We start from the raw sequence: 15,144 nt of genomic DNA on the forward strand, positions 1-15,144 counted from the left end.
ACAGAAATAAATTCCTTGAAGATGGGAGCACTCCTCAGTACCTATCCAGCCAGAGCAGCGGGGGAGGCGCACATAAATCAAATGCCAAAGTGATATTTATTTGCCTCCTGAACTATTTACTAACTGACAATAAAGGTGGAATTTATGTGGCTATTAAGACGAGTGTTTCTGAATGGTCAGGGGCTGCAACCGAGGGCCACTTTATGGATTGGATGCCATAAAACCCAGTGATAAAACAATATGGAAGCTGTGGACCTGGCCGTCAATCAAATGTAAGTATGATGAGTAAGTTCATTAATTTTAATGGAGTAAATTCTTCTCAATAACGCACCAGCCTCGCTGCCATTATCCCCATTTCTCGTCTTAATACAGTGCTTTCACCCAGACAGAAGTCTTCCTCGCCCTCCAGTCAGCCATGAATCAAACAGTGAGAGGTGGAGGCAGGGAGAGAGAGAGAGAGAGAGAGAGGAGATGGAGGGAGGATGAGGAGGGGATGGTAGAGGTTAAAGAGAGAGTGCAGAGGCCTGGGAGGGCTTGGGAGACTGATTAAGGAGATGCCCCTGCCTCCTTTTCCAGCACTGTGGACAAGGTGATGTCACTCTTCACTGGGGGATCCCCCATACAGAGAGAGAGAGAGAGAGAGAGAGTGAGAGAGAGAGAGAGAGAGAGAGAGAGAGAGGAGAAACAGAGGGGGGGGGGGGGGGTGAAAAAAGACAGAAGAGAGAGACCCTGAAAGAGAAAAAGTGAGGTGAAACAAGAGAGAGAGCAAAGACTGGGGGCGAAAGAGAGGAAACTGGGATTTAGATTGTGCAGCAGCTGGAGAGAGGGGGGTAGAGGGAGAGAGAGAGAGAGGGAGAGAGAGAGGGAGGGGAGGAGAAAAGTTGGACGCGGACAATCTTGCAGTAACTTTTTTTCTTCTTTCCTCTCTCAGTTGAAGAAGCCTCAAGAAAGAAAAAAAAACGGCAAGGGGGACAAAAAACCCGCTCACTCTGGATTACATTTGAATCGCATTTGCATCGCAACACCAGATTTCCAATCCGTTCCCTGGATACACGCGCGCCTTTATTTACGGATTAATGTGGTCGCAAATCTGTGGATGTATCAATAGTTGAAGGTATGGTTTTTCTGGACTTTTCTGGGGGCTGGCGATGCGCGGAGCGTAGAGACGCGTTTGTGTTTGAGCGGCGAAGGCAGGAATGCAGGAGCGCAGCGCGGAGAGTGACTGCAGTGGAACTCCATGGTGAAAACTTTTGCAAGAAGTTTATGTTGCAACAAGGCGAAGACTTGACAAAGACTCGATACTGTACGTCACACGGGGATACCGCAGGCGCACCCTGTAAATTCACCCCTGAGCATCACAGGTAGTCCCTGTGCGAGTGTCAGAGTGACACTCAGGAAACGTGTAATGATTTTAGGAGATAAAATGCTCTGAAACATAAGCAGGGTGAACCCAGTTTCTCCCCGTGGAGATCATTAAAGCTCTATCTGCTGAGTGGCCCTGCCACATGGTTCCATTGTTGTATTTCTTGATTGGCTTTTTGCAAGAAACTTTAAAACCACAAATAGTTTGTGTATAGCTGCTGGCAAAAGTGACGCTGATTTTCCTTTCATATCCAAGCCCGGCCTTAATACACACATTATGGGCTGAGTTGTTGCTGTAAATCTTTGTGGCTTGCATCCAGCCCCTGTGGCATGGAAAAGCCTTCTGAGCAGCGCTCTGTTTGGGTGTCCTCCATGCATACATCATTCAGGCTAAGTAAGGTCTCAGCACAGCACTGCGCTGGTTTGAGATCAGTGTAACTCCTCTACCTGGGAAGATAGGAAAGCGCTGAGGAGGAATCTTGAATGCCACGGTCACATCTGTTTTCCTCATGACTCAGCCGCCCCATGTTCGCTGGCTTTTGCATCCTGTCTGTGCACCCCCACAAAATGTGGAACAGCTTACCACTGCATGTGTTTAAGTCATCACAGAGCTGCCTCTTAAGGGAAACTAGGATTTATTTCTCTGATTAGAGGTGTCGTCATCTCTGTTGTAACCTCCTCATCGTCAGTAAACAACATAGATCTTTTCTTGCGGGGTCATTTGATTAAAAACATCATTTAAGGCCTGTGGACATTAAAAAGTGGAAACCTGTGTGTGCTGCATTGTCCCCGGCAGTAAGTTCTGCTCCCTCCTCAGACCCTGAGGAATATAGCCCTGTAAAGTACAAATTGGTGTTCTTGAATTTAACTGCACATTAAAGGTTGCTCACTTAACCTGTTGCAGACTGCACATTCAGTGTTTAGCTGAGGGCTGTGCACAACCTGTTTCACTTACTGCATCTAGTTCAAGCCTGTGCTGTCGGCCTTCAGCTAAGTGTATCATCCACTTGACTCTTTGCTTATTCCGGTCAGCAGTGACATGAACATAAAGCTATCAGTGGTAAAGCTGCAGAAACTCAGCAGGTCGCCTGCTGACTCAACCGTGCTCAGCATGTGCCTGAGGCCAACCAGTTCACGCCGTCAGAGTAGGCGTCACCTTACATCCTTACTTTGTAAGTGGACCAGAGTGTCCGCGGCTGTGGAGCTTTGAGGCAGCCCTGAGCAGAGGGAGGGTTGTATGGATTGAACACTCCCAATCTGCAACTGTGCTGGCCTGTCTCTCATTCACAAATATTCAAGGAGAGGACCTGAACGCGGCCCAGAATGTATGACTAGTAAGAACTTGCCTCTGCCTCTGTTGAGTGCCATGCAGGCTCCTTTGCTCGTTTGCAGGTTTTCATTGCTCGCGGTCAGTGGAAATCTGGAGTGTCTAGTAAAGCCTGAGGTCATCTTTAGTTACTTTTATTCGTTCCTAGTCCCCCGTTGGAACAGGCCTGCAATGCGCTCTCAGGTTTGGCCTGAAGCACATCTGATGTTCCAGGAGCCAAGAGTGTACGTGAACATGTTGTGTTCAGGATAGCGTATGAGTATCTGGCAAGAAGAACTCCAGGAATAAAAAGACAGCAGCACATTGACTGATGTCAACAGACATCAAATTTAAATTTATTGGATGAAGCCTAATAACTTTTGTGATCCCTTGACTTTTCCTGTACCACCACTAGAAGGTCAGAGTTTTACTTATGCTGTGAAATATCTACTGGTGGATTAGCACAGGAAGTATCACATGTATTCCTGGTTCCCACATGATGAATCCTCCTGTCATTGGCGATCCCCTGACCGCCATGAAATTTGAAACAGAGATTCATTTTTTCCCTCCGGATTAATTGTAATTATAAACCTTGTTGATCCCTTGACATTTGATGTAATGCCATCATCAGGTTAAAATTTCCACCACCTGAGACCAGTGTTGTGCTAGTTACTGAATGGTAATTAGTTACAGTTACCAGCTACCTCATTAAAAAGAAACTAAATTACTTTACTGATTACTTCCACCAAAAAGCAATTTGTTACTATGAGAAGTAACTTTTGGAGTTCTTTAAAATGTGTACTTTGAAATGCAGCCAGATATCCAGATATTGGTCATTTCATATCCAGATTAGAAACCACATAACACATAACGCCTTTGTTTCCAGCACTCGACTGTGCTTTTGTGTCTCATCTGTAGACTCTCTCTGCGCTGCTTCATGTGATCCTTGTGTAGGTGGTAAAAGAGGCTGGTGGTGTTCCAGCTTGTTGTTGGGAACAGTCTGTCTGCACTGTTTTCTGGTCCGTGCCAGACTTTTCATACCTGAACCACATCCGTGCGACAGACGCAGCCCCTCTTTTAGATACGAGCTCCTTGTTTTGTCTTGACTGTCCTTCTCCTGTTCAGAATGATCCTGTTCTGCATCCTCTCCTCCGTGTCTGGTTCTTTCCCATGTGCAGTAGAACCCAAAGCATCGTCCAGATGACCAAACATTTTCCATCCTGCACGCCGAGTGCTGGACTGAGGACTTTGCTGTTTTATGGTCCAAAATGCAGATGTTACTTTTTGTTAGTTGTGTTGGTAAATGTCATCTTTGTGCTGTTTCATAGTTTTAACCATCAGTGTTTTGGAGATCTTTTCCCCTGTGTTGAATGTCATTGAATGTATATTCTAGTATAATAGACTTCCGTTAGTCTGCTCTCATGATGAAAGTAAGGAGAAACAAGTCCATTGAAATTTCAGCAACTGTTACTGCATCATGTAATTTTCAGAAGTATTTAGTTTCTAGTTACCACCGAAAGTAGTGGAATTACAGTAATGTGTTACTTTTGACTAAATACCTGCAAAACTAACAATGTTGCCATCAGCATCAGCTGTACTGTGGTAAGTGCTAACTTGTAAATGTTAGCATGCTGAACCACATTGCACCTGCTAAGCATCAGCATGTTCATGTCATTTTGAGCATGTTAGCGTGCCGCTGTTAGCATTTAGCCTAAAGCATCGTTGTGCCTAAAACCCTGACTCAACCTCATAGACCCGTTAGCATGGCTGTAGACTCGTGTTTCTCCATCGCTTATTGTTTTCATGGTTGTAGGGGAGCAATTATTTTGGTTCTCTCCCAGTGAAAACCAACCCTACTCACAACAACAACAGCAACTGAACAGACTGACCTCATGACTGTCTTCTTGGATTAATATCTCTCTACCTGTCTATCTGTTTGTCAGACGGGCTTATCTCTGCCCCTTTTACCCTCTGTGGAACGCATGCTGCATTGTACATACATGATATATGATATGGGCGTGAATGTCATTGAGCACGCATGCATGCACGTGGAACCACTCACCATGCAGTTCTTCTGTTTCTACATTCTGGTCAACTTTGAAGCACTTTCCTGCACACCCTCTGCTGAGAGAGGACTTTCTCTGGAGGATTCAGTTAGGGTCACAGCCTCACAGACAGATCAGAAGATTGTTTTCACAGCCCAGCACCAAGACTAGTCTTGACTACGTGTGTTTGTATGTGCGAGATAGATTGGAAGCAAATAGCCTGTGAGTGAGCTGTCCATCAATCTTCTTGCTGCAGTATGCTTTTAGAGACAGCTGGAAAGGCAGTGAACCCTCAAATATCCCGGCTGACACATTTATGCCAGGTTTTCCCATTTAAACAGATGCAAAGTAGTCTAAACAGTGGGCTGCTGGTTCACTGTTATTTAATCATCCGTGTCTGGGTGGCTAATAAGCAGTTCTCTTGTCAGGCCGTCGAGAGGACATGTTTCATTTAACTCTGTCAGTGTGTGTTCCTCTAAACATGCTTGTGTTGGGGCTGTTCCATCTGTAAGCAGCGGCGATGATGATGAAATGTGTGACAACAAACAGCTAAGCACTGAGCACAAATTACCTCCATTGCTATATGGGAAAATATCAGTGGCTCTTTGTCCATGCATTCAAACCATAAAAAGTACTGGAACTGATAGCTGCGCTGGAAATAGAAAATAGGCGACAGGTCTGGATCTAGAACCGAAATGACTGCTGAGCAACTCTGCAGCTTCAAAAAAAAAAAAAAAAAAAAAAAGTCCATGTTGGTCAGCACTTCTGTCTGGCTTTGGTCTTCAGCCTTGTTGTGTTGGAAGACATTCAAATATGTCATTGTTTCCCTTCCTGTATTGGCTTCGTCCTCAGTGACCCGATCACTCGCAGGCCTACTTCCCGGGCTCATGGCCAGCCCAGCGGCCGAGCCCAGTTGTCTAAACGCCGTACTGCCTTTATCTGCTATAGCCAGCTGGGTGGCCGTGAAGCTGCAGATGGAGTGCAAAGAGAGAAGGAGAAAGAGAGACATCCATGGCAACACATATTAGGAAGCCTATTAAATTGTTTTGGATTACGGCCAGACAATAATAGCAATGAGCTGTAACTTTTCCTTCAGCCTGTGTTCTCTGGACTGTGATGCATTATGTATTATGTACTGTGTGAACTTTCTTATTATTGTGATCATGTGGCATGAAGCCTATAATAATGGCTGCAGATTTAGAGTGCTCAAACTCCACTGTCTAAGGCTTTGATTAACCTTCCATCCGTCCAACTACAGGGGAATACTTTTTTTTTTAATATACGGTTCCTCTTGCTGTTTAGCTTGCAGCCACTTTTGCATAAAAAAGTGTCCATGTTGTCAATTGTGCCGTAGCGTGATTAGACAGTATCTTGCTAAGATCTTGCTCTTTTCGTGAAAGTGTAACCTGGCCTTTTAAAATGGAGCAAGGGAAGCAGCCAAGCCCCCAAAATTGAGTGCATAATTCACAATGTGGGGCATGTCAAGCTGTCCCTGTTATTCCAGAGCATAATTTGAATCATTGTCCTCCACTACATTGTCTGTTAACAGCCCGCTGCAGGCAGTCGGGTCAGGCTAGATGGTATTCGCGCCGTGTCCTCGGCCGGGCAGGAGCGCCACATTGTGTATCCCCAGGGGAGTGTGGGGGTCATTTCTCCTGGCAGACGGGGCAGGTGTGTGTACAGAGACACGGTCTGCTCGCCTGCTTTCCTTGAGGGCCCTGCCGTACCTGTAAACACCGCAGAGTTATGGGGTCCTCGCATATGCTGAGGGCAAGTCCAGGTCAGCTGGAATGTGTTTATGCGTGTCAGAGTGGGCGGCATCGGGGGGTGTGTTTCTCAGCATGCATTCTTGTGTGTGTTTATGAATAAAGAGTTGTAGTGAGAGAGGGGGACGGTGGAGACTGAATATAATGATTATTGAGACGTGGCACACATTTCGATCTGTGCATGATTCTGTGTGTGTGTGTGTGTGTTTGTTGTTGGGCCACGTGGAAGCATCTGGTGCAACACAACCATGGCTCCAGAGGAATAGTCTCCAGATGTGTTTGTGTGTTTTGGCCCCACTGTCTGTTTGACTCTGGACCAGCCAGCCTGCATGTAAATCATTTCCATTGTGCATTTTGCTTTGTTGTCTTGCATTTACGTGCGAGGTATTTGTTTGCAGCAGTATGTGTACTTTCTCTCTGACTTTAAGAATAGTTTCTTAGGTTCAGTCGTGTGTGTGCTCTTAAGTGGACTTTCTCAAACATTTTTAAGTGTGTGTGTGTGTGTGTGTGTGTGTGTGTGTGTGTGTGTGCGCGCGGCAGCTGCCCAGTCAAAGGGCAACCAGATGGACAGGATAATGATTATGATCAGACTTTATAGAGTTACACTCCTTAATGAGGGACATTCTGGTTAATTCATATGCCACTAACAAAGCCTGCATCATACCACATAATTAACACATCAACTGTGACTGACTCATAAATATACATCAATGTCTATTTAGAAGTCAAGCATAATGTGCAGCTGTCGGCAGAGTGAGCAGACTGGGTGGCATGCTGACAGAATGTGGGAAGGATTTGACTTTTTTGACTTTCTCTTTTTCTGTTTGTTCGTCCATCAGTTGGTGGCTGAGCCGAGGTGAGGTGTTTTTGGAGTGGAACCATGTGGCTTCTCTGCTCCTCTCTGACTCTGTTGGCCCTCAGCCTCGGATCATGTGATGCGCTGACATCAGAGGAAGGTGAGTTTCCTCTTCCCTGTCGGAGCTATCAAAAATCTGAACTCCAGCAGTGGTTATGAATGGTAAAAAAAAAAAATGTTGCCTCCTTGCCAAGACCTAAATGAGAAATGGACCCTTATACCTGTCCTCTAATGTAAGGCTATAACCAGCCTCTGGTTAGCTTAGCCTGGCTTGAAAACTGGAAACAGGGGAAACGCACTAGACCGAGTCTGGCTCTGTAGCAAAATCTGCATCTCAGCCCCACTGAAGCTGAAGCTTGCCAAGTTAGCAACTAAGTGAGCTTCAGGGTGGCTGGTCGGAGTCTCCACTGGTTGTCTTGCAACCTGGAAGTCTGCTCCAAGAACTATTCTGCCACAAATCCCCACATGAAACCATAACATGTCATCTTTACACTTCGTTTTTTGTACGGATTAAACAAACAAGAAGTAACATGTTACCTAGCGGCATTGATGCTGGATTTTGTTACTGTAAGACACGACCCAGACTACCTGTTTCCATCCATTCCAGGCTTTACGCTAACCTAAGTTAGTTGGCTGCTTGCTGTAGCTTTATATTTACTCCACAGATCTGAGATCGGTATCAACCTTCTCATCTAACTCTCTCTCGAATGTTGAACCACTGCTTTAACAAACACAAGATTTAAAATAAGTTTAAGATAAACATTTATTCCAAATTGGGTGTAATAAAATCGCTGCATTACGTTTACAGCGACTGTGGAGCTCCATTAAACTCCTTTATTTATCCAACATTACTGTTGCCTACCAATGAAGCTGTGAATAAAAAATCTTAAATGGTAAAGGCCATGAATGATAAATTGCTCTCAACCTACTGCTTCTGAGAACAGTCCTATACATCTTCATTTAAATGCTAAAAAGACTCACAAAACCATTTCAACTGTTAGAACTGAGACTTTTGTCAAAAGTTTCATCTGGAGTTTTGCGCCTGGCCAACTTGTCATGCTTTGGAACCCGTCTGAAGTTGATGGACCTGTGTGTGTGTGTGTGTGTGTGTGTGTGTGTGTGTGTGTGTGTGCATGCCCTGTACTGTAGCCTATGTCTGATGGGGCCCGAGCCTGCAGTGATAGTGGGCTGTAATTACAGTTTATCTGCGATTGATGCTGGCGGCTGTTGGTGGCAGTTTGGTTAGGCTGTGGTGAGGAGGCATGTGTGTTTACCATGTGCGGTTATGTTCCTGTTCATGAGCCATCATCCTTAGTTTATATCTATTTGTATTGGAGAAACATAAAAAAAAAGGCTAGTTTATTTGTCTATTGGTGCATTGGAGAGAATGTTCTTTCTATTTGTATCCAGGTGTGTGTGTGTGTGTGTGTGTGTGTGTGACAGAGACAGAAAGAGACAACCAAGAAATCAAGAGACAGAGAGGTGAAGAGAAATCTCTTTTGTTGTCTTGTTTTATTTATTTATTTCGTTCTGAACTGCCATACTCCCTCATCACGCTGTCACTGTGTTCTCAGGGGCCGGCTCTGTGATATCACTCAGGGGGCCGCGCAATCCTCAAAGCTCGTGGAGCTCTGAAGGGAGCTTTGTGGAGGATGGGGTCCCTCTCGGGAGACCACAGTCAGAGATTTTCAGATGAGACTGAGACTGAGTTTGTAGCTCCCCAGAGTCATTTCCCCCAGTGGTTCGTGGAAAGTGCTTTCTCAAGTGCAGCTGTAACACTTTGCCACAGCAAGCACCACACACACACACACACACACACACACACACACACACTATCACTATTCCTCTGACTCATCCGAATCCGTACTTACTGGTAATTTGCTGACATTACAGCAGGAAAGCAGGTTTAAGTAAAACTAGTGTTGAGGAGTCGAGCTGGATGATTGCACTGCAGTTCTGCAGTGTAGCAGCCAGAGAGGCTAGTCCCCATAGTTAAAATGAATTGCTGAAATTCCCTGTCTTTGGCAAAGCATTGCTGATATGGTTGTTTTGTGCACCACAGACCCAGCACGCTCTGAAGTAATGGATTTATGTATTGATTTGTTTGGACTCAGTTTCCTTCTGTTTGTGATTGAGCTAAGTTGTATGTTTTCTGGTGCCACTGAATTGTTGCAGTAATGAGCTTATTTGCGCAGGAACAGAAGTTAGAGACGAAAATCATCTTGCAGCAAAAACAGATATACATTACTGTGCCTAGACAGGAGAATAAAAGTGAAGTTCTTTTTTGTTGTTAGGATGCAAATTATTCAAATGACTGCATTATTTGATTGTATTCTGATGACCCCCCTCTTGTCCTTTACTTATACTAGGGGTGGGGAATATGACCTAAAATTTCTTTTAGTTTTTTTTTTTTTAAGTGACAGTATTATGTCACCGCATTACAAAAATAAAAGGGATACTAGCAATGTAAGGGAATATATCTTGTGTTTATTGGCTCCAAATAAGAATGAATTTAAAGTGTGGGCCTACATGTGCTTTGGAAGGAGTAACCTGCTCCATAAAGTAGGTTAATGAGTAAATGTAATGTGATTCATTCTCGGAATTAAACAAGAGGTAGGATTAGGCATCTCAGCAGCATTTATTTGGCAGAAAACCCAAAGTATATTATATAAGTACAGTAGTCAGTGCCCCACGGGGCATGTCTATCAAGCACATTTACATGCGGCAGCAACGCACACACATACTGATGCAGCACGCAGCAGAGGAGGCTTTCCCATAACAACAAAAGCAGCTGAGCTTGTGTTGCAGTGTGAAGTGTGGAGATAACGTTAGCTCTGGCTATGTGAGACGACACAAAAAGCAACCTGGAAACAAACAGTTTCCCACACCCACCATACTCTGGTTATTTAACTGGCTTCAAATGAGGCTGAACATTCACACTGTTTCTCTTTACTCTCCTCAATATTAATTATGGCAACATTGCCCCAGCCTGTGGGTCTACAATAAATGCTTCTAGCCACATGTGGAATGTGCTAATGCCAAATTCAACAGGCTAACCAGCAAAATAAACATTAAGGCAACAGAAAAATGTCAAAACATTTTTGACAAGGTTTGACGTCGGTATTGATCCATCTATGAGTTTCAGCTTCAAAGCTAATCCTGCTTTGTATTGGCCCTCAAAGCAGCCTGACAATTACAATGATTGGCACACATATAGCCTAAGAGTTTTCCAGTTGCTGTTGTTGTGGGGACATTTCCATCAAGTTAATCCAATGGGTCTCCACTTCTTTGGATGGTGGGAGTAGATGAATTTTCTGTTGGTTCTTGCAGCCAACAACAAAGAAATTGACGTGTTTTGCTTGATAGTAGTTACTGGATGTAACTCCAGGTCTATGAGTACATACATAGCCCCCTACTGCATGCTGTCACAGCCACAGTACAGCACATATTTTTTAATATGCTAAAATGTTTAGCATGGTAATGACATTATTGCAAAATCCACATTGGTCAACACACACACAAACACACACACACACAACCACGTGGAATAGGACTAGTCCCGACCAAAACAGAAAACACAAGGTGCAACAGAGTTCACTCTCATTTTTATGTAGTTCCGTCTATCTACTCCTGTGGAAAACGTTGTCTGTCTGCCGTTTGATGCTGGCCAGTAGTGTACAGGGGATTTATGAGAGCTTTATTGCTGAAACTGCTACTGGAATCAAGGTTGATGACAGCAGTGAAACTGGAGCAATAATAATAAGCTGCAGGTCAAAAAAACACAACAACAAGTTAAAAAACATGTTAAAATGCTCAGGAGAGCTGGTGGGAATTTGGGTTTGCTGTTGGGTTTGCCCTCTATCACATTAGGTGAAGAGTAGCCATTTGATCCATTTTTAATATGCGCAGCTTTAAGCCTTCATTAGACTGCAACTTGGAAGTGATGTTATTGACCATTAGTTTTATAAAGACCATAGTATGCTGTGTTGACATTTTTAGTTTAGAGAATTTGAAGCAGACCTTTAAGCCTTAATTACTCCAACTCCACTGCTGATGGGCAGTGTTTAGGGCTGATGGGTAACCTTCAGGGTGCGATGAGGCTAGTTTGTAAGCTGTAACAGGCGGTGCCTGAACATTACTGGCGAGAAATGAACTTGAGCAAAACCCTTGATGACCATGTAACCGCTTCAGGGCTGCTGCTCCATGATTGAACCTGTCTTGTGGTGCCAATACTCTCTAAAGAAAAAAAATGTGCATTGGGAGCTTCATCAGAACTGCTGGAAAAAGAACTAAAGAAAGCATAATGGGCAAGCGATAACCTTAAAACACCATTAAGTGAAGTAGTATTGAGTCACATCTCAATCCAGATGCCAGACATTATGTCAAACGGCACAATTGAATTTGAGAAGTGCACAGACCTCTGCATGTCCTGTCCGAGTTTATTGTTGTGAAAAGCTTGTAAATTTGTGTGTGTCATGAGTCTAGTCTGTGTGTGTGTGGGAGAGCTTGTGAGAGTGCACTGAATGTGGGCCAGAGGCCTACAAGGGGAAAATGAGTGAGCTCATCCATCTGAAATGCAGCGTTTTAAGTCTTTCCACTCCTCTGTGCTGCAATTTTATCTCTGGAAACCAACCAGGAACGCTCTCTCTTGTCTGCCTCATTTGGCCGGGAGGACAAGTGAGACGCACACTCTCTGCCTCAATCCCCCCTCTCCCTCTTAGTTCACAATTTCCCCTCCTCTTTTAGCCACGCATTGGCTGCACTGAATCACTGTATTGAATTATCAACTACATTTCCCGGCATGCCATCTCCGCCCTATATGTTGCATGTGTTTAAGAGTTTCAGAAGATAGACGATTTGCCCTCTGACTTTCTGCTGATCAGCAGCCCAGGCCAATTATCTTTGAATGCCTCATTGTGAAGCACATTCAATAACTACCATAGCCTCTCTTATTACTATCCACACACCACACACTCTGACACTCGGAGCACAGTTCTGACCTCTTCTGCCTAATGGAGGCACTGCCAAGTGTTTGCTGCTAAGAAAACAGAATTAAAACTCACAGGCTGTTGGTTTCAGGAGACCCAGGCCACAACAAAGCACGGGTAGATGAAGCCATTGATTCCTAAACCCTCTGAAGGCTGTTTAATATCAGTCACGAGCCAAGAAAGGTCACGCTGCTTATTTTAGCTGAGATAATGCAGTGAGTCAGCTCAAGTTGAGTTGGTGCTGCACACGTATGTTGTTATTTGTCGTAACAAATGCCTGAGGAGTAGATCTTTCTATGCTCATTGGCCTTTCCAAACACTCAATATGTTGATGCATTCACAATCGTCAGATCATCCAGGTTTGTGCTTGTCTGACACCTTTCACTTGCACACCCTCCAGGTTAAATGTAACTCTATATACATCAAAAAGTCGTGCTTCACTTCTCTAAAAGACCTAAAATGTCCTGAATTTTTATCTTTGGCAAGGTGGAGACTTGGGGGAACTCTCACAGCAGTGCGCTGCATGACTGCCAGTGTAGTATCACTACCTGCTTTGGCAAGACTCAAACACATCCCATCAAAGAGGAGGTGAACTCAGCCAAGACCATCCAATCTCTTTAAGGCTACACACAGCTACTAGCAGGATCCTGGAGTGGCACGCATACTATGTGCTAATTAGCTTGTCAACAAGCAAATGCTTCCCTTTGATCACAGCTTGAGAGGAAACGGGGTTCAAGATCCGCAGTGTGTCCTCTGCCAAACTGCCAAAGTGCCTGAGTGCGCAACAGTCCACCAAAATATCATCCATCCTCTGAGTTATGTAGAAAGAGCTTGTCTCTCCCATGAGTGTGAGCAGACGTCTGACACTATCACAAGTCAATTCAGTGTTTAATTTGATTTGGAGCTTTAAAGGTGGTATGATGTGATTTAAGTGGTTTGTGATTTTACCAGTACGCGAGATCAGACAGTAGATAACCTCTTCTTTACTCTCAATCTAAGTGTTGCAGACTGAGGTTTAACCTGCTGGCAAACTTCATGGTATAGGTTTTGAATACAGTGAGCTCTGTAGGACATCTCAGTCTCAGATTTTCAGTTTTACCCGTGCTTTGTCAGTCTTTATGCTCAACAGTCTAATCTGTGGTTTAGCTTAGCCTCATCTGTTTCTGTCATCTTCGGCCTTACGCCTCGTTTCTGATGTCACTACTACACTGGCAGACCGCAAGGTATTTAATTTCCTGAACAAGCTGTTTCCACATGTTTCTTTTTTAACATTATGCTCCTGTTACGATTTTCTATTAACTATGGACGAAGTGAAAATGCATCATGTGAACGGGGTCACCCACATTGACGAGCCCACAGAGAATTATCACCCAGCTGCAGCTCCTCTCAGAAGACGTTTTAGCATCTTTCAGCTCATTGTTTTGGTTTCATGGCTTGCAGCCGTTTACAATGAAAAAGTTCAGATAGAACCACCATTGCTAACACATGTCAACAGCATAAGGTGGTATTATGTCAATGTGTATATACAGTCAAATGGCAAGAAAAAAACCCCATAACTCCAGGTTTTCAGTGACATGCCCTCCTTCAGAAGCAGAAAAATGTAAACATAAATCATATTCATTCAACTTAGTTTCACTCCACATTTTTTCCCTGGTCATCTCTGCCCCTGAGGGGGGGGGGGGGGGCGCCTCCCAGCTTGAGAAGTGGAATAGAGGCTGCCGGTTGTCAGTCCTGCACATCAGCATGCATTTCCACAAAGTCAAAGTTTCCTCAACTCCCCCACATTGTGCTGCTTGATGTCTTGCATCTCAGCGGCAGATGTGAGTGCGTGGTTCAGCTCACAATGACAAACATCCTTCTCCGTTCTTCGAGACAGTATGTGTGGGAGGAGGGGGGTCAGGTGTACTTTGTAGCTCCACTTCATCAACATCAGCTATATTTTGAACTCGGTGCTTGCATGCTAGCATGCTAAAGCTTCAACTTTGCAAGTTAACATCTTTGTATTGTGTGCCCGTAATGCTATGGCATGCTATGCTAACGCTTTTGGTCTGCTGTACAGCTGAGCTGCTGAAGGTCATTTAGCTACGAGCGTGCTAAAACAGCTCAGACTAATGAAAGTTGGGTCAAGTCATGCAATGTAGAGCATGAGTCTGAGATGTCCTGATGTGGCCACGGGAGAGATGACACAATCTTTCGGTTAAAAAAAAAACCTTCATCTTGTCTTTATTTCAGGATAGAGGTCTTAACATGACCTCAGAAAAGAAAAAAAAATAGCCTCAAGAGTGCTAGTCTGGGTGTTAAGGGCAAGTTGAGTTTTGTCAAGCAACACCTTTCTCACCTCCCATGCCCTTCTCTTCACTTCCCCTTTCTCCTCCCTCCTCCTCCTCCTCCTCCCTTCTGTTGCCTAACTTTTCATTCTGCTGCCCTGCAGCAACGATTACTCCTGACAAAGCCTTCATCTTGATTCTGTCTGATGGAAATGGGGCAGTGATGAACAACAACAAAAAACAAAAAAGAATAGGGAAAAAAGGAGGAGTAAACGGCGAGGAAAGTATCTCACCATCTCCTGACTTCAAAAACCTGAAATGGGAGACGTGAGGATGAGTTCTTGGTGTGTGTGTGTGTGTGTGTGTATGTGAATATGTATGTGTCTTTAGAAGGCAGCAGCGTCTCTGTGAGGCTGCAGAGTGCACTTTGTGCTGTGTTAGCAGATAAGATTTCAGGGCGGACCAGTCAGGTTATAAATACATTATGTGTGATTGTGTGTGAGGGTATCAGAGGGCTCAGAGGACTCTAAACTTGTGCGTGATGTTTCCTGTAC

General features: G+C 44.4%; 1 protein-coding gene across 5 annotated transcripts in view; it reads left to right on the top strand.

The window, feature by feature from the left end:
- Positions 1–941: 941 nt before the first annotated feature.
- The window catches only part of col16a1 (collagen, type XVI, alpha 1), a 65,922-nt gene continuing 51,719 nt past the window's right edge, over positions 942–15,144 (top strand). For all 5 annotated transcript variants that reach the window (XM_041955092.1, XM_041955096.1, XM_041955094.1 and 2 more), the window contains exons 1-2: positions 942–1,114; positions 7,319–7,435. In XM_041955092.1, coding sequence (XP_041811026.1) covers positions 7,360–7,435 — 76 coding nt within the window. In that variant the 5' untranslated portion in view covers positions 942–1,114; positions 7,319–7,359. The remainder of the gene's footprint in view (positions 1,115–7,318; positions 7,436–15,144) is intronic.

Source organism: Chelmon rostratus, chromosome 16 (genome assembly GCF_017976325.1).
Source record: "Chelmon rostratus isolate fCheRos1 chromosome 16, fCheRos1.pri, whole genome shotgun sequence".
Taxonomy (NCBI): Eukaryota; Metazoa; Chordata; class Actinopteri; order Chaetodontiformes; family Chaetodontidae; genus Chelmon; species Chelmon rostratus.